This window comes from Manis javanica, chromosome 9 (genome assembly GCF_040802235.1).
Source record: "Manis javanica isolate MJ-LG chromosome 9, MJ_LKY, whole genome shotgun sequence".
In the NCBI taxonomy this organism is placed as follows: Eukaryota; Metazoa; Chordata; class Mammalia; order Pholidota; family Manidae; genus Manis; species Manis javanica.
Window position 1 is genome coordinate 52,511,107 of NC_133164.1, and position 19,975 is coordinate 52,531,081.

At 39.6% G+C, this 19,975-nt stretch overlaps 1 protein-coding gene across 1 annotated transcript; it reads left to right on the plus strand.

Moving 5' to 3' along the window:
- Window positions 1-1,626: 1,626 nt before the first annotated feature.
- Window positions 1,627-19,593, plus strand: FAM216B (family with sequence similarity 216 member B). The gene is given in 7 exon segments (XM_037001969.2): window positions 1,627-1,664; window positions 4,686-4,855; window positions 7,872-7,969; window positions 17,645-17,705; window positions 17,708-17,771; window positions 19,417-19,523; window positions 19,526-19,593. Coding segments are annotated over 7 exon segments (606 nt in total).
- The last annotated feature ends 382 nt before the right edge of the window (window positions 19,594-19,975 follow it).

Consider the following 19,975-nt stretch of genomic DNA (forward strand, 5'->3'; position numbering starts at 1 on the left):
TGTGGAGAGAACTATAAAAATTCCTTCCAAATCAAATTCTCACTTGGAGGCAGACACTGCTGATACAGCTCCTTACCTATCAAAGAGCCATATCCCTCTTTCTTTCTGGGTAGCAGGCTTCCACAGTTGTTTACAGTTGACTAAACATCCTTTGGCTTCCAGGAAGGTTGACCCAGGCCTTGGCCTAAATCCAGTCCTTTTATGGCAGATTACATTACCTTTGGGAAACCACCCCCAGCCCCCACCCCACCATGACCTCCCTGAGAAGAGTGTCTTTCCTGCCCCGTTGACTTTGGACCCAGAATGTGGCAGAAGGAACAATGTGCTGATTGCAGCCTGAGGCTTGCCTCTCAGGGAGCTTCTGGCACCAGGAGATACATGGGTAGTGCAGGTCTTATAAAGAGAGACACACAGTGCCGCTTCCTTGGCCAACCCCTCGACTTGCAGCGTTGAACTGAGCCGCTGCTGCTGACCCACAGATACATGAAAGAAATAACTGTGATGTTGTTCATCCCTGAGATGAGTTCATGCTGGGTTGCTCAGCAGTAATAGCAACAGCAGGCTGATACACCTGGTTTATGAGATACTAGGTAACATCAGTGAGAAGCTTCTGGGAAATAGTTTTCTTCTCTGATAAGCGAAAGTGCATGAAAATAAACTCTACTCAGTGCCATATCCTGACTTTGATTGAGGCAGTCAGTTTATGAGCACTAGGAGAAGGCAAGCAGAATCCCAGACACCAGTCCAGAATCACGAACCAATACCCCTAACCATCTTGCTTCACTTCCTATAAGGTGACAAGAATAAATCCTGTTTGTTTAAACCACGGTTTGTTTGGCATCTCTGTTCCCTGCAGCTGAATGTGTCCTAAGTGACACATATCAATATTGAAACCTGGAACTACTGAACTCTGAGAGTTCTAGTTTTTATAACATGAACTAACATATTTGACAATTTGCAGAAGTATTTCTGGTTTGTGGCTAGATGTCATGTATTGTTACCTTCTGTGACTCACTGGCTCAGTCAGTCAGCATTTCCTGCTAATTTGTTGGATACTCAAACATTTAGGATGTGCTCCAGGGAGCTGTGTTCCCCATAATCACACTAATGGGTACAAAGCTTCATCCCCTTCAGACTCTCTCTTTACTTTCAGTGCGCATTTCTCCCCACATTAGAATATCCATGTGTAACAGAAGCTGCCCCTTGAAACCTGTGACTTAGCTACCTTCCAAGGGCTCTCATAACACTCCCTGTCTCCTCATCACATCTGGACCCCGGATGTATAAAGGTCAGACTCCTGTGCAAAAGGGAAGAGGAAGTGAGACAAGTCCTTTCCAATGATTCCTCATTTCAGAGCCAAACTGGTGCCACTGAAGATGCTGGAGAGAGATTGCCTGAGTCTGGGTCCCTGTCCTGCCACTTCCCAGAGGAGGGAACAGGGACAGGTATTTATTCTCTCTTTACCTCAGTATCCTCCTGGGTAAAATAGAGGTGTCACAGTCCATACCTCATAGTATGTTACAAAAGCTTAAATGAGATAATACATGTACAGCACCCAGAATGGTACATAGTAAGCAACCGTTACATAAGAATTGTCCAATTGTGTTACTTCTATCAAAGCATAGAATGCTGAAGCTTATGGAGAAAAGGATGGACAATATCAGGTAAGAGCAGGCTGGCACAATGGGGGTGCTGGTGAGATGGGACATTTCAGCTAATATCTGGCATTTAGAATAATGACCTCATTCTTCCCTGAGGTTCATGTCATCAGGAATTGGTGTGCTTATAGCTTCTACACTGAGCCTAATTTTTTTTCTTTTCAGAGATAAACAGATTAAGTCTAATTTCTCCTGACTTTATGAAGCCCTTCAAATATTTATGATGCATTATTTCCTACCCCACTCCCTTCAACCACAGGTCTTTTCCAGATTCAATAGTTCTTAGGCACGTAGTACCTTATCCCATAACATGGCATCTTTGTCTTAACCACACACCCCAGTTAATTTCTGTCCCTTATGTGGACCCAATACTGCAGCACAAAGCACACCAGGGTGGTCTCAGCTTCCCCCTTGTTTTAGAAACTATACTTCTGTTGATTTAGCCTACACACTCAATGAATCCCTTTGGCAGCCTCATTAACAAATTTTCTACATTTGCTTCCCCTATGTCTGAATTGTTATTACACCCCAAATTCCCTTTCCGTATTCATCTAATTAGAAATGAAGCTCTGATGCAGAATATTGTTTTTGTTGTAATTACATTTAATCCTATAAGATGCAGTCCAAATCATTTTGTATCCTGCTTCTGCCATCCACTGCATTTCTCATTGCACCTAGATCTCTGTCATCTGAAAATTAGGTCCTTGTCATCTGAAGACTGAAGAAGCTTGCCTGCAATGTCTTCATTCAAGGCCCTGGTAAAACTGAAATAGATCAGGGCATGCCACCAAAAACCTATCCAATGTTGTGACTGACTCATTAATCAGCACCTTTTAATATACATTTTTAACAAGTGGCAAACTGTACTTATTTGTCCATAAGGATTTCACAAAGCACCTTGCCAATTGAAAAAATAGATGAAAACATTGAAAAGTCCAGAACCCTATCTCTATTTACAAAAATAAAAAAAAAAAGAAATAACATTGCTTGAAAACACAGCCTTCAATATAGATTCTTTAAATGTTTATAAAGTTCCTTTACCAATTCATTGTGGAGCAGTAGTTGGCATTTTTATTCAATCCACTTTTTAAAAAATCAGTTACATATGGAGAGTAAACATCACACCCACAGCCACTGTAGATTTGGAAATGTACGGGCATGTTCGAGGACTGACAGGAAGGCTCTGCTAGATGCGTGTTTGCATGAAGCTTCCCAGGAGCCTTATTAGAAGTCAATGACTTGGTATAATAAGACTAATATCTTGTTCCAGAATTATGACCATAAGTCTTTGTGAAATTAAACCCTCCCCTTACTCAACCAAGCAGTATTCCATCTGGAACACACCCGAAGGACAGAAAGAATCAAGGTGAGTGAATTTTGTCTGTGGATAATGGCTGGATAGAAAGGATAATTTTCTACTATAGCAATGTGGGCATTGCTTGAATTCTCTTTTAGTGTCATAGTCCAAGGGGAGAAATTATACACTGCAGGTAACCATGGGTTTGAGTCTTACCTGTACTTCTTAATAGCTATGCCATAGCATAGGATATGTTTTTAGAGGACCATTGATAGTCTCTAATGAAAAAGACTTTTTCGTAAATTCTTGCAAGTTTTAAAAATACCCTGGTATCTAGTATAGAGCTTTCCCAATGCATCTATTCTAGTTCCCTTTGAATATTTTACCTTTATTTCATAGAGTTAATTTGAGTTATAGAGTCAAAGTTAAATTCATGAACATTTCCTTCTTGAGTTATATTTCACTTTAAATTTTTTCTTGAACTTTTAAAATCTGTTTCCCAAAGTCCTTAGCACATATCGGACTATACTCAGCTTCCCCTTTCCTGATAGTCACTGCTTTCGAGTGCTCAAAGTGGTTTTTGCTCAGTGAAAGTGGCTCTTATAGCCCCAACTTGAACTACAAGGTTTGTCAGTTTTGAGACCACTGACCCCTAAGGGGTTGGATATATGTAAGAGCTTTTGTTTTGGGATCCTGGAGAAGTGGGAGTGTTCTGAGAAGAGATCAGAGGGAAAGAAACAATAGAAGAGTAATTGATCATCACTCCAACCCCCCAACATGCAAGATTGGGCCCAATGGCCTTCTGTAGCCTTATGAGAAAGCGGAGTCCAACAGTCTGTGTAAGACTGTAAGGGGACACTGAGGAGATCAGGTGCTGGAGGCCCTCCGAGGGCTTGGGGCAGCCTGGGGAGGAGCAGAGCTGCCCCCACGGAGAACTCCGCAGCTGAGGGGATCCCGGAGACAGAGCGAGACCGGAGCAGCATGAGCAGGTACTTTATTCCCAGCTTTATAGTGTTGCAGCGAATTCCTTATCTCTATGATGTACAGTGATATTCTGCCTCTTGTTCAAGTAGACTGGATTCTTTGAATCAAGGTTTAGCCTCATCTTGAATGCCAGTTGTGGGTCCCTCTTCCTCACTTGGTAATGCCCACGAGGTCTTGTTTACCCTGCTGGGCTATGCAAACACTGTTAGCCATGGTTTAATCACTGGTGTGCAGACATACCAATGTCTTAAACATTTTGTCCCACTGCTATTCCAGTATTTCAACTATGAAATAGTATGCATCTTTTCTACCAATAGTTAACATTGTATTCCCTATAATAATTAGATTCTGGGTGTTTCTATTCTTTTTTTTTTGTCATCAGTTTTAATTCCTTTTGAAAGTCTCATTAAGTCTTTGAGAAAACAATTTCTTTTTCCAAAACCAATGATATACACTGTTTCATTATTCCTAAATCTTGTTATTGTCCAAAAATTTATATTTCATTTCATGTCACTATCTACAGAGCCTAGTTAATTATTTCTTATTTTGTCTTTTCTTATAAAATTCCAAACTTCAGTGGTAATAGGCAAACACTGACTGCATCTAAGTCCTTAGGCCTTCTGCCTGACCTCACAAAAACAAGAGGTACCTCTTAGATTTTTGTTGATGCTATCTCCATGTGTCGGATAGTGTCCATTATTTCTCAACTTTGTACTTACCCTTCTGTTCATTTCTCTTTACCACAGTTGTTGGAAGACTGCAAAATATACTTTGCAGAATCCCTCACCAGCTGGCATCCGTTGGGAGGTGGAGATGGAAGACTGGAGGAAAGGAGAAGCCCTTTCCGTGGTTTCTGCTTGTGTCTGTGGCACTGGCAGAATCAGCACCCAGATCGGTGATAGCAGTCACAGGGGCGGTGAGGATGGTGACACAGTAGTGTAACATTAGCAGTTTTGGAAAGAACATATAAGCAAGGGTGACTGGTGACGGCTGGGTCCCCAGGGGCTGCTCAGGCAGCAGTGTTCCAGTGGGAGCAGCCTCAGTGGCTCAGTGTTCTTGAACTCTGGGTAAAGTCATTTTCCCGTTTGTCCTCCAGCTCTAGGTGGGACAGCATTTGAGTGTCATGCCAGTCTTTGGAGCAGCTAACCTGTCTTGTTTTGCTTTGCTAGCCTATTTGAGTAAGTTTGTGGCAGATCCCTTACATTAAATTCCCTCTCTGTTGAACACATAGGTCTGTTTCTGTTTTTCTGAACTGAGCAAGGACTAATGCATGCTGTTATGAATCAGCATGTGTGCCTACCAGTCAGCAGATGTGGTATGCCTAGAAGGCATTTCATCGCATCCTGGAAAAACAGTTAAGGAAGACTCAATTGAAAAATGTGAGCTCTGCACACAACTGTTCTTTATTTCTCAGTAGACAATCACCAACCTTACAGATCATTTTTCTCATTTCCCCACCCCTATTTCTCCATCATGCTGAAAACCCTCCTCCCATTTGAGAGATGTCTGTTTTTCCTTTTTTAAAAAAATTATTACACACACTTCAGATCCTAAACCTGAAATTAAGGAAAGGAAACTAACTCCATCCTTTATTTCTCTATCTTTTCTCTCTGAAATAATTGTTTGCACACAATTAGGCTTTCCAAAGGAAGTGTGTCAAGAAAGGAAGGCTGTAGTAATAATGTTAGCCCAGAGGAAGGGGTAAGCCTGGTCTCATGAGTCAGGTTAAAATGGGAGACTTATGCTGACATCAGTGTGGGCAAGAATCTTGGGCCATAGGTTCGTTGTCATCATACGCAGCCTTTAATCCAAGATCAAATATGGAGATATCATTCTCCTCCAAAAATTAAGAATGGAATATTATCTTGAACTATGGGAAAGTTCCATAGATTACCACAGTCAAAATCATGCCAGTACCTCTATATTTAGGTACTATGCCTTCATCATTCTGAGTAATGAGGATGGAGGGTGGTGACTCCAAATCTGAGAAATGCTCATATAATGGCCTGTTGCCCTGATGGATTTCTTGATCTTTAATATTCAGCCACTCTGTCTCCATGCACATTCCTCCCCCATATCTACATATAAGGCAGATATGATAGGTCTAGCAGTTGACACTTTGTTAGATACAAAATTTGGTGGAAAAAAGATTAAGCTTAGCAGTTGAATGTTGTCCAGAAGCAGAGAAAGGCTGCAGCCAAATTTCCCCAGCTTTTTGTTTCATCATGTGATGCTGCTTGGCTATCAGCTCATCAACAGACTGAATTTCTACTGCTACCACTACATGGGGACAGACCCTGCAAAAAAAATACACTGAGTATGAATCCTAGCTTTTAAAACAGGGGAGAGTACAGTACAAGGTAAGTTCCTTTTAAACAACTCTGTCTTTTTGGTTTCAGATGTAAGTTATGTGGTAGTTTTCCTCCCCAGATCTGCTGAGCATTTTAATCAAACTTTGTCAGGTATAGTCCATTTGACTAGGTAAGATGAATTTCCTCAGCAATAGCCCAGGAAAAGCACACATGAATTGTTGCTACAATAAAGATCGTCAGTCATTTCCTTATGCTATTTGAAAAAAGAAGAAATCTTTCCAGCTTTGAAAAATATTTATGCTCTGTGTTACAGATCTGGAAAATGGGAGGAGGGATATTGGGATGATTTGAGTAGAGGATAGAGTGTCAGCTTCTATCACAGAGAATATTAAAAGAGTGGATCTTGGCTGGTATGGTTTTTGGAGTGCACATTGATAGAAAGCAGTTTTAAAACATTTATAGTTTAATTCAGACATTTATATCATGGAAACGGGACACACAGATATTGACTGATGCTTTCCTAATACATTTCTTTTTCTGGAAGATCTGGGCCTTAGCTGCATGAACTCAGAAGCAGAATTTTCTCACATGTTAAAATACTTCATAAATGTGTGCATGTGTATATTCATGTGTATACATATGCATGAACATACACTAGGATAGAAGAGGGAGAGACGCAGTGGCATAAAGTGGGAGCATTCTGTATCCATGATCTTAGTTAATCAAACAGCTTGAAGAGCTTGGCACTGTCGAGAAGGGCAGAGGAGTGGGCAGAGGGGGACCTGCTCGGGGTCTCCACTCTGGGCCTTGGCAACCCTACTCCAGTATGGCTACTTCCTTAATACTTAAGTTTTGTATTATTATAAACACCTCAGATTCTAAACCTTAAGGAAAGGAGACTTACTCAGAGCAGGTGTTTTATATCTTTGTCAGGCCAATAGCAAGAAACTAAGCTTAATTGTTTCTTTCATAGCACAGTGCTGTAAAATCACATATCCAAATGTGCAAGAAATGGACACCGATGTAAAGGCACTGCCACTAAAAATCATATTTTCTAGGGGTATTTAATGAGTTAGGAAAGTGCATGCCACAGGATATAATTTCCCTTTCCTAAAATCACATACAATATACACAGAAAAAAAGAGATAGAAAGAAAGCAATCAAATGCCAATAATAATTATGGAAGTTAGCTTACAGATGATCTTATTTTCTTCCACAATTTTTAAATTTTTCCCAGTTTTCAAAAGTGACATATATTATTTTTAGAATTAGATAAGTAATAGTTATTATTTAAAATTATCAAGAAATAAGTATGATGTGGTGTGGTTCTAAAACCCATCTGTTCCAAATACAGAATGAAGCAGAAAGATAAGGGCTCTGAATTACTCCTTCCATAAAGAAAGGGTAAGAAGAAGAGAAAGTGCAGAATGAAGCATCTGGTGAGGTCTAATTACTCACAAATGTGAGAAAACATTTTATCCCTTGAAATAAATAACCTTTATCTACTAATTTATTTATTTACTTGCTCATTTATTTACTTAGATACACACCCAAAATTGGTTGAACAAAACGAAATTTTATTCTTTGTTCTGTTTTTCCTTGAAGGTACAGGATAAAAAGTGGGAGAAAAATGGAGAAGACAACCAAAGCTTCGGAATGTTCCACAGATTCTGTGCATTTGAGTCCTTCCCTCCGCCTCTGCCACTTCATTATTGAAGGTATAGGCATATCGTTCACAGTTGGAAGGACATTGTCTGTCTTTCCTTCAAGGCTTGAGGACCTTTTCTCATGTCTTTGTTTATTCAGCATGAGGGAGAACATTGGGCCCTGTGTGGCCCTGGACACAGGTTGATAGTATGCGTGAGTGAATGAACGAGCACTTGGATGACTAACCCTATACCCATCGGTTGCAGGAGCTCTAACAGATGGTCAAATCTTCGTTATTGACCCACTACCAGGGATGGGAAACCTGCTGATTGACCACAGCAGCTCCCTCCTAGGGAGCTACGTCAGCTCCTTTCAGTCAAAATTAGTCAAACCATTCTCATAATACTCTGCAAAAATTTCAGTTCTCTTCCATCCTCTCAAGGAACGATAAGCAACAGAGTAAGAATATTGGGAAAGTTACTATTATTTCTCATTTAGGAAGTTTAAGTCTTTACTAAGTAAAAGAAGTAGGCTTTCTTTTTCTTATAAAATAAAGCCATAACTTTTAAGATTTTACTTTATATAACAGAAACTTCCATTGCAGTTTAGAGATTTGCTCTTGAAACTGGCTTGTAATTTTCATATTATATTGTTCTCAGTCATTCGAAAAGGCTTAATTAGGAATCCAATCTCTTCTTCAAATATATTGACTTTTAAAACATCTAAATCAGAAACTGTGAAGCTAAAATGATGTCTTGAATTGAATCAATATTAAGTTTAAGGTCTCTAGACCTCAAAACAAAAAACCTGACTCACAGGTTTCGACTCCATACAAAATTTTCTAACAGATGAAAGTCACTTTACTTTTATATATATTTATCTTTAGTTTTCATTACAATGGCTGTCAACTAGTTTTGAAAATTCTGTCATTGTTTTGAATTTTTTAGCCCAGGATGAACATATTTTATTTTGGTTTTTCTAAAATGTTGATACCACTTTCTCAGTTCCCTCATCTGCATATAATAAGTTCTTAATATATATATATATTATATATATATATTAGTTACATAAAAGTAATGGTAGTACTGGCCCTTCTTGTTCCTCCCTAGCACTAGATGGTAACCTTCCAAATGGTCTCCTGCCCAAAGGTCTGTCTTCCCTTTTGTTCATTCTCCACAACAAGGCCATGTCTTTCTAAAATGCAAAGCTGGTCCATATTTTGGGTTGGATAATTTTTTGTTGCAAGGGACTGGGAGGCTGTTTCATGCACTCTACGATACTCAGCCTCATTCCCAGCCTCTACAAACTGAATGCCAGGAGCATCCATCTTCCCTTCCATCATTCGTGACAATCAAAATTTCTCCAGACATTGCCAAATATCTTTTAAGGGTCAAAATCACTGCTGTTTAGAAATACTGCCTTAAATAAAGACCTTCAATGGCTCCTCATTTAAAAGGTAGTTTTTAAACTCCACAAAGCATAAAATGCTTCCATGATCTTCCCTTGCCTAATTCTACAGCGTTTTACAGCTCAGTCTATATTCTGAATTGAATTTTTTTAAAAAGTCTGGTTCCCAATGTATCCAGATATTTTGTGCCCCATAACAAAATTTGTACCACTTACTCCCATTAGTTAGCTTTTCTTTTTCTTCTAGAATAGCGGTCCTCAAATTTTAGTGTGCATATATCAGAATTACCTGGACGACTTGCTAGAACCCAGAGAGCTGGACCCTACTGTCCAGAGCTTTTGATTCTGTAGGTCTGCGGTGGGCCCTGCAAATTTGCATATTTGACCAGGTCCCAGGTGATACTGACACCCTTAGAGAACCGGTATTCTAGTTCCTTCAGAGCCTTCCTCCTCACCCTTATGGCTCAGACATCGTCTCATTTAGGGACTTTCCTTGACCACTGCATAGTGTTGGTTGTCCTTCTGCACCCTTTTGCTAAGGGTGTTGAGCCCTTACCACACTACCCACTACTCATTCATTGGTCTCCCTGCTTACTGGCAACTCCCAGTGGAAAACTCTCTTCACCCATCCAGAGCTCTGGCATGCTTCAGGCCCCGTGTGTATTCTCACAGCCCACCTTCTTCAGCAAGGATCAGAACAGAGTGATACAGTTATAAGATATTGAAAATTCTTGGATTTTCCTCAGTCAAATATTTGATCTACTTACCTTGAATTTTTTTTTTTTTTTGAGAGGGCATCTCTCATATTTATTGGTCAAATGGTTGTTAACAACAATAAAATTCTGTATAGGGGAGTCAATGCTCAATGCACAATCATTAATCCATCTCAAGTCTAATTCTCGTCAGTCTCCAATCTTCTGAAGCATAACGAACAAGTTCTTACATGGTGAACGAATTCTTACATAGTGAATAAGTTCTTAACATGGTGAACAGTATAAGGGCATTCATCACAGAAACTTTCGGTTTTGATCATGCATTATGAACTATAAACGATCAGGTCAAATATGAATATTCATTTGATTTTTATACTTGATTTATATGTTGATCCCACATTTCTCCCTTTATTATTATTATTATTTTTATTTTTAATAAAATGCTGAAGTGGTAGGAAGATGCAAGATAAAGGTAGAAAACATAGTTTAGTGCTGTAAGAGGGCAAATGTAGATGATCAGATGATCAGGTGTGTGCCTATGGACTAAGTATTAATCCAGGCTAGACAAGGGCAGCAAAACATCCACGGATGCAGAAGATTTCTCTCAAAGCAGGGGGGGTGAGGTTCTGAGCCTCACCTCTGTTGATCCCAAAATTCTTACCTGATGGCCCCCCTGCGACTGTGCCTGTCTTAGGTTGTTCCTCCCTTGAGGAATCTTACCTTGTCTCTGGCTAACCAGTCATCTTCCGGGGCCATACAGGGAAATGTAAAGTTGGTAAGTGAGAGAGAAGCCATATTGTATGAAAAGGTTAGCTTTTTACTTCTTTGCAGACTTATGCCCTGTGGCTTCTATGCCCAGCACTTGTCTCGAGGTATCTTTACCACCTGGAGGAATTATGATACTCGGTAAATTCGATATGAGGCACGAATTCTATTTAAGGGTTGTAATTAGGAAGGAAGAAGAGAAGCTATAGAGGTAGCATATGGAAGAAAACATGGGAGGATTGATTATTTCTTTGACATATCTTCTTGTAGAGTACCTTAAGCATGTATAGGTTTTAAACTACTAACTAACTTGTGCACACATATTAACATAATAGGAATACGGTGACATAAACAAAGCAAATCTATAATTACCATCCATCTCCAGTGAAGCCAAGAAAACCATTTAGGCACCCTAGGCATTTGTGAAAATTTGTCTATGATATGATGGATATTGTCCAACTGTACTTGAACAGTCTGAGAGAAATCAGACAAATTAAAGCAACTCATTTCTGGGATCTGTTCACCTCCCATATGTTCTTTTAACCGTAGATAGTCTATAGTCGTAAGATTTTGGAGCGCTACAACTTGCACCCCTCCCAACTCCTGGTTGAGTTCCAACAGTACAGATCCAGTCAAATTCGTTGTCTCACTATATGCACATGCCAGCCTAGACATCTCCCTCCTCATTCCAATGGCAAGTCAAGGAAACGGTGGGATGGACGCAGCCACAACCGCAGCATCGTCCAGATCCCTGTGGAGGTTTTTTGATGATCATCCCCCGGCACAAGTCCTCCAGAGAGTGCTGATGCTGGAAGCTCCTCCTCATATCGTATCTTAGTTCATTTTCTGGGTAGCCAAACTGGGCCTTGATCTTCTGCATAAAAGCAAACAGACCCTTTGCCCACACTTTGACATGCCCTCTATACCACTGTGGAGGTATAGCACACAGGAACTGCTTTTTTTTTTTTTTATTAAGAGAAAGGAATATTATCAGAAAAGAGTACCTCCAGAGCCGATCATCTGACACCCTTTAAGTGATCAAAATTAAGGATATTTAAAGCATGTGTTAATCTTTGATTTACCAATAGTTTTATCCTATCAAGGAGTAATCCCCCTTTTCTTTCTTTCTTTCTTTTTTTTTAATCTTTAATCTACACTTGCATGAAGAATACTATGTTTACTATGCTCTCCCCTATACCATGTCCCCCCTAAAAACCACATTACAGTCACTGTCCATCAGCATAGCAAAATGCTGTAGAATCACTACTTGTCCTCTCTGTGTTGTACAGCCCACCCTCCCCTTTCTCCCTCTCCCCCATGCATGCTAATCTTAATAACCCCTTTCTTCTTGCCCCCATGTATCCCTCCCTGCCTACCCATCCTCCCCAGTTCCTTTCCCTTTGGTACCTGTTAGTCCATTTTTGGGTTCTGTAATTCCACTGCTGTTTTCTTCCTTCAGTTTTTCCTTTGTTCTTATACTCCTCAGATGAGTGAAATCATTTGGTATTTCTCTTTCTCTGCTTGGCTTATTTCACTGAGCATAATACTCTCCAGCTCCATCCATGTTGCTGCAAATGGTTCGATTTTCCCTCTTCTTATGGCTGAGTAGTATTCCATTGTGTATATGTACCACATCTTCTTTATCCATTCATCTACCGATGGACATTTAGGTTGCTTCCAATTCTTGGCTATTGTAAATAGTGCTGCAATAAACATAGGGGTGCATCTATCTTTCTCAAACTTGATTGCTGCGTTCTTAGGGTAAATTCCTAGGAGTGGAATTCCTGGGTTAAATGGTAGGTCTGTTTTGAGCAGTTTGATGAACCTCCATACTGCTTTCCACAATGGTTGGACTAATTTACATTCCCACCAGCAGTGTAGGAGGGTTCCCCTTTCTCCACAGCCTCGCCAACATTTGTTGTTGTTTGTCTTTTCGATGGCAGCCATCCTTACTGGTGTGAGGTGATACCTCATTGTAGTTTTAATTTGCATTTCTCTGATAATTAGTGATGTGGAGCATCTTTTCATGTGTCTGTTGGACATCTGTATTTCTTTTTCAGAGAACTGTCTGTTCAGTTCCTCTGCCCAGTTTTTAATTGGGTTATTTGTTTTTTGTTTGTTGAGGCATGTGAGCTCTTTATATATTCTGGACATCAAACCTTTATCGGATCTGTCATTTTCAAATATATTCTCACATACTGTAGGGTTCCTTTTTGTTCTATTGATGGTGTCTTTTGCTGTACAGAACCTTTTCAGCTTAATGTAGTCCCACTTGCTCATTTTTGCTGTTGTTTTCCTTGCCCGGGGAGATATATTCAAGAAGAGGTCACTCATGTTTATGTCTAAGAGGTTTCTGTCTATGTTTTTTTCTAAGAGTTTAATGGTTTAATGACTTACATTCAGGTCTTTGATCCATTTTGAGTTTACCTTTGTGTATGGGGTTAGACAATGGTCCAGTTTCATTCTCCTACATGTAGCTGTCCAGTTTTGCCAGCACCATCTGTTGAAGACACTGTCATTTTGCCATTGTATGTCCATGGCTCCCTTATCGAATATTAATTGACCATATATGTTTGGGTTAATGTCTGGAGTCTCTAATCTGTTCCACTGGTCTGTGGCTCTGTTCTTGTGCCAGTACCAAATTGTCTTGATTACTATGGCTTTGTAGTAGAGCTTGAAGTTGGGGAGTGAGATCCCCCCTACTTTATTCTTCTTTTTCAGGATTGCTTTGGCTATTCGGGGTCCTTGGTGTTTCCATATGAATTTTTGAATTATTTGTTCCAGTTCATTGAAGAATGTTGCTGGTAATCTGATAGGGATTGCATCAAATCTGTATATTGCTTTGGGCAGGATGGCCATTTCGACAATATTAATTCTTCCTAGCCATGAGCATGGGATGAGTTTCCATTTGTTAGTGTCCTCTTTAACTTCTCTTAAGAGTGTATTATAGTTTTCAGGGTATAGGTCTTTCACTTCTTTGGTTAGGTTTATTCCTAGGTATTTTATTCTTTTTGATGCAATTGTGAATGGAATTGTTTTCCTGATTTCTCTTTCTATTGGCTCATTGTTAGTGTATAGGAAAGCTACAGATTTCTGTGTGTTAATTTTGTATCCTGCAACTTTGCTGTATTCCGATATCAGTTCTAGTAGTTTTGGAGTGGAGTCTTTAGGGTTTTTTATGTACAGTATCATATCATCTGCAAATAGTGACAGTTTAACTTCTTCTTTACCAATCTGGATTCCTTGTATTTCTTTGTTTTGTCTGATTGCCATGGCTAGGACCTCCAGTACTATGTTAAATAACAGTGGGGAGAGTGGGCATCCCTGTCTGGTTCCTGATCTCAGAGGATATGCTTTCAGCTTCTCGCTGTTCAGTATAATGTTGGTTGTGGGTTTATCATATATGGCCTTTATTATGTTGAGGTACTTGCCCTCTATTCCCATTTTGCTGAGAGTTTTTATCATATATGGATGTTGAATTTTGTCAAATGCTTTTTCAGCATCTATGGAGCTGATCATGTGGTTTTTGTCTTTCTTTTTGTTGATGTGGTGGATGATGTTGATGGATTTTCAAATGTTGTACCATCCTTGCATCCCTGGGATGAATCCCACTTGGTCATGGTGTATGATCCTTTTGATATACTGTTGAATTCTGTTTGCTAATATTTTATTGAGTATTTTTGCATCGACATTCATCAGGGTAATTGGTCTGTAATTTTCTTTTTTGGTGGGGTCTTTGCCTGGTTTTGGTATTAGGGTGATGTTGGCTTCATAGAATGAGTTTGGGAGTATTCCCTCTTCTATTTTTTGGAAAACTTTAAGGAGAATGGGTATTATATCTTCTCTGTATGTCTGATAAAATTCCAGGTAAATCCATCTGGTCCAGGGTTTTTTTTTCTTGGTTAGTTTTTTGATTACTACTTCAATTTCTTTGCTGGTTATAGGTTTGTTTAGATTTTGTGTTTCTTCCTTGGTCAGTCTTGGAAGGTTGTATTTTTCTAGGAAGTTGTCCATTTCTTCTAGGTTTTCCAGCTTGTTGGCATATCGGTTTTCATAGTAGTCTTTAATAATTCTATATATTTCTGTGGAGTCTGTTGTGATTTTTCCATTCTCTTTTCTGATTATGTTGATTTGTGTTGATTCTCTTTTTCTCTTAATAAGTTTGGCTAGAGGCTTATCTATTTTGTTTATTTTCTCAAAGAACCAGCTCTTGGTTTCGTTTATTTTTGCTATTGTTTTATTCTTCTCAATTTTGTTTATTTCTTCTCTGATTTTTATTATGTCCCTCCTTCTGCTGACTTTAGGCCTCATTTGTTCTTCTTTTCCCAGTTTCGATAGTTGTGATGTTAGACTATTCATTTGGGATTGTTCTTCCTTCTTCAAGTGTGCCTGGATCGCTATATACTTTCCTCTTAAGACTGCTTTCACTGCATCCCACAGAATTTGGGGCTTTGTGTTGTTGTTGGCATTTGTTTCTATATATTCTTTGATCTCTATTTTGATTTGTTCATTGATCCATTGATTATTTAGAAGCATGTTGTTAAGCCTCCATGTGTTTGTGAGCCTTTTTGTTTTCTTTGTAGAATTTATTTCTAGTTTTATACCTTTGTGGTCTGAAAAATTGGTTGGTAGAATTTCAATATTTTGGAGTTTACTGAGGCTCTTTTTGTGAGCTAGTAAGTAGTCTATTCTGGAGAATGTTCCATGTGCACTTGAGAAGAATGTATATCCTGTTGCTTTTGGATGTAGAGTTCTATAGATGTCTGTTAGGTCCATCTGTTCTAGTGTGTTGTTCAGTGCCTGTGTGTCCTTACTTATTTTCTGCCCAGTGGATCTATCCTTTGGGGTGAGTGGTGTGTTGAAGTCTCCTAAAATGAATGCATTGCTGTCTATTTCCCTCTTTAGTTCTGTTAGTATTTGTTTCACAAATGCTGGTGTTACTGTGTTGGGTGCATATATATTTAGAATGGTTATATCCTCTTGTTGGACTGAGCCCTTTATCATTATGTAGTGTCCTTCTTGATCTCTTGTTACTTTCTTTGTTTTGAAGTCTATTTTGTCTGATATTAGTACTGCAACCCCTGCTTTCTTCTCACTGTTGTTTGCCTGAAATATGTTTTTCCATCCCTTGACTTTTAGTCTCTGCCTGTCTTTGGGCTTGAGGTGAGTTTCTTGTAAGCAGCATATAGATGGGTCTTGCTTTTTTATCCATTCTATTACTCTGTGTCTTTTGATTGGTGAATTAAGTCCATTTACATTTAGGGTGACTATTGAGAGATATGTACTTATTGCCATTGCAGGCTTTAGTTTCGTGGTTACCAAAGGTTCAAGGTTAGCTTCTTTAGTATCTTACTGCCTAACTTAGCTCACTTATTGAGCTGTTATATACACTGTCTGGTGATTCTTTCCTTCTCTCCCTTCTTATCCCTCCTCCTCCATTCTTCATATGTTGTGTGTTTTGTTCTGTGCTCTTTGTAGGAGTGCTCCCATCTAGAGCAGTTCCTGTAAGATGCCCTGTAGAGGTGGTTTGTGGGAAGCAAATTCCCTCAGCTTTTGCTTGTCTGGGAATTGTTTAATCCCGCCATCATATTTAAATGATAGTCGTGCTGGATACAGTATCCTTGGTTCAAGGCCCTTCTGTTTCATTGCATTAAATATATCATGCCATTCTCTTCTGGCCTGTAGGGTTTCTGTCGAGAAGTCTGATGTTAGCCTGATGGGTTTTTCTTTATAGGTGACCTTTTTCTCTCTAGCTGCCTTTAAAACTATTTCCTTGTCCTTGATCCTTGCCATTTTAATTATTATGTGTCTTGGTGTTGTCCTCCTTGTATCCTTTCTGTTGTGGGTTCTGTGTATTTCCGTGGTCTGTTCGATTATTTCCTCCCCCAGTTTTGGGAAGTTTTCAGCAATTATTTCTTCAAAGAGACTTTCTATCCCTTTACCTCTTTCTTCTTCTTCTGGTACCCCTGTAATATGAATATTATTTCTTTTGGATTGGTCACACAGTTCTCTTAATATTGTTTCATTCCTGGAGATCCTTTTATCTCTCTCTATTTCAGCTTCTATACGTTCCTGTTCTCTGGTTTCTATTCCTTCAATGGCCTCTTGTATCTTATCCATTCTGCTTATAAATCCTTCCAGGGTTTGTTTCACTTCTGTGATCTCCTTCCTGACATCTGTGATCTCCGTCCAGACTTCATCCCAGTGCTCTCGCATTTTTCTCTGCATCTCATCCCATTGCTCTTGCATTTTTCTCTGCATCTCTGTCAGCATGTTCATGATTTTTATTTTGAATTCTTTTTCAGGAAGACTGGTTAGGTCTGTCTCCTTCTCAGGTGTTGTCTCTGTGATCTTTGTCTGCCTGTAGTGTTGCCTTTTCATGGTGATAGAGATAGTTTGCAGAGCTGGTATGAGTGACAGCTGGGAGAGCTTTCCTTCTTGTTGGTTTGTGGCCTTACTCTCCCCCTTCGCGAGGCGCTGGGTTCTCGCAGGTGTGGATGCGGTCTGGATGTTGTCCTGTGTCCTCTGGTCTCTATTTTAGGAAGAGTTGTCTTTGTTATATTTTCATAGATATATGTGGTTTTGGGAGGAGATTTCCGCTGCTCTACTCACGCCACCATCCTGGATCTGCCCTCACCTTGAATCTTTTACTTACGAATTTTCACAATCACAAAGGCCAGTGGACATCTGTCTAAGTAAACTAAGGGAGAAAACTACCCAATTCTTTTCTAACTGTTACATGTGTGTATGTACGAGAGTGCATTTTATTTCTGAGGTAGTCAGCTTTGAGTACACTACACCACCCTCGTAAACCTACAGAACTCCACCAACTCATCAAAGTCACCTGCTCTTCTCCAACAGGACCTAAACCAAGGGCAGCAGGGCTACTTTTACAGCATCATGAGGATTTATGACTCCAGGCCCAGTGGAAGGCCCTGCAGGCCCTCTATATTCACAGCCTTCAACGCCAGCACCTGCTTGGTGAGTTGTGAGTTTAACTACCTGACCCAAAACCAGGCACCTCAGGAATGTGCTTGTTCATTGTGGCTGGAAGACAAGTTTCCAGATAAATAATTTAAGTAGGTTGGCCTCTGCTAGTGTGCTATTTTATCAACATGGTCAGCAGGCCAAGTTAAAAATGATTATCCCAGACAATAGAAAGCAAGGTTTCTTGGGTAAATTAAGAGAGTTTAAAGAAATCATAGTACAGAAAGTTATAAAATGTCAACAACAGTCAGATTTACAGGAATATGATCTAGGGTCAGACCACAGCTCAGCCACTTTCTGGATGTTAGACTCATGGGGTTGGTTTACTCACAATAGTGATACTTATATTTATTAAGCATTTATCTTGTTCCAGACATTGTGTGAGGAGCTCTACACATACTGTCTTGTTCTCTTCCAGATTTACAGCTGTGGGAAACTGCAGCTAAGGCAGATTGTATAATTTGATCAAGATCATACAGACAGTAAATGTCAGTTAGGACCATCACCTACAAAGACCATGAATTTTTACCCCCATGCTCTGATGTCTCTGTTCAACTAACCTCACGGAATTTTATGAAGTACAAATGATGTGATGATTGCAAAGGACCTTCACAGATTTAGAGCAGAATCTTCTGAAAGATGTAATTGTTACATTCCTTTCCTTCTAGAAAATGTTTTCAGTCTCCAGCTTGCCTCTAATATACTCTCTCCTATGGCCAATAGGGCATTTTTTTTATGAACCACTAACTTGGCATTAACACTCTACCTAATATTGTTGCTCCTTCATTTGCACAAAAGGAAGTCATGATTTTTGCTAATAATTTAATAACAAGAACAATAACAATAATAATTACCTTTTATTAGGGCTTCCTATGTGCCAGGTATGATTCTAAGGTACTTTGTATGTATTGTCTTTTTTAAACCTCAGACATACATGGTAAGTGCCTTTATAACCCACATTTTACAGAAAAAAAAAATTGAGGTATAGATAAGTTAAGTAACTTGACCAGGGTCACACAACTAGTCAGTGGTGGAGCCAGAATTCAGTCTGGTCCCCATGCTTACCTGAAGTGTTGTAGAACCATCATCTAGGGTAAAATTGTGAAGTAAAATTGCACAGAGGCCAGTGAAATCAGAACCAGAGATATTCTGTGTTTAGTGCACATAGATCTACCTGTGTACATTATTAAAATGTAGATTTCCAGGACTAACTCTCTGAGTTTCTGATTCAGGTCTTTGGAAGAGAGCCAGAAATCTGCATTTTTGAAAAGCATTACTAAATGTGGCCTCAGTCAGATGACTCTGTAGTAAATGGTCTGCAGACCGTACTCTAAAAACACTGAGAGAGATTGAATATCTGTTTCTGATTTGAAGGTTTTGACGTTGAAGATAAGTGATTCATGAGCAGATTCCTCATGATCCAAGTCCCTCTCCAAATGATTTGTCATGCTAACCAATGGCTAAGTATTTATTAACTTATTGAATGAGAAATGCAAAAGAAGAACAAGATACCTCCTATCCTCAAAGGTCTGGGTGTGCTAAACACAGTTGTTTCTACCCTGCAAAGTGAATATGTGCGTATTTGCAGTGCTGTTTATTTGTTTTGCAAAACTGTTGACTTTGAAGTCTCATTTCTTTCCTCTTAGGCTGTATTACTCACAGGAAGCCTTGGCCTGTGCTGCTGCCCTCAGAGATTCAGCCAAGGGAGCCTCAGCCACGGCAGCTCCATGAAGAACCACCCCCCAGAAGGCCTCAGCGTGAAGAGGATGTGGCCATAGGCGCTCCCTGTGGTTGGACCCAGGGTGCAGAGAGCAAGACTCTGATGCCTCCAAAACTGAGGTTTTGCACAAGCTCTGAAGCAGGCACTTGGCCCATGTACCCTTGGCATCTAGTGAGTGCTTAGTATATATTTGTTGAATGAGAATAAATAAAAGAATAACTTCTAATGCTAATCCCACACCTATGAATAATCTCTCTCCCACTCAAACAAATTTAACTAGAAAGAACTAGTTGAGAGGTTTAAGAAAAACAGACTTAAGAGTAAACAAGCCTTTCACTTCACATATAACCTCTAGAATAAAATTACTTTTGAAGTTTTCAAAGTAAAAACTACCTCTGAATTAGTACGTCCCAGAGGAGTCCCAAGAACAGTGAAAAGGGGTGAATGAACAGGGGTACCAGGTCCTCTGTCCCTGAGTGACCATT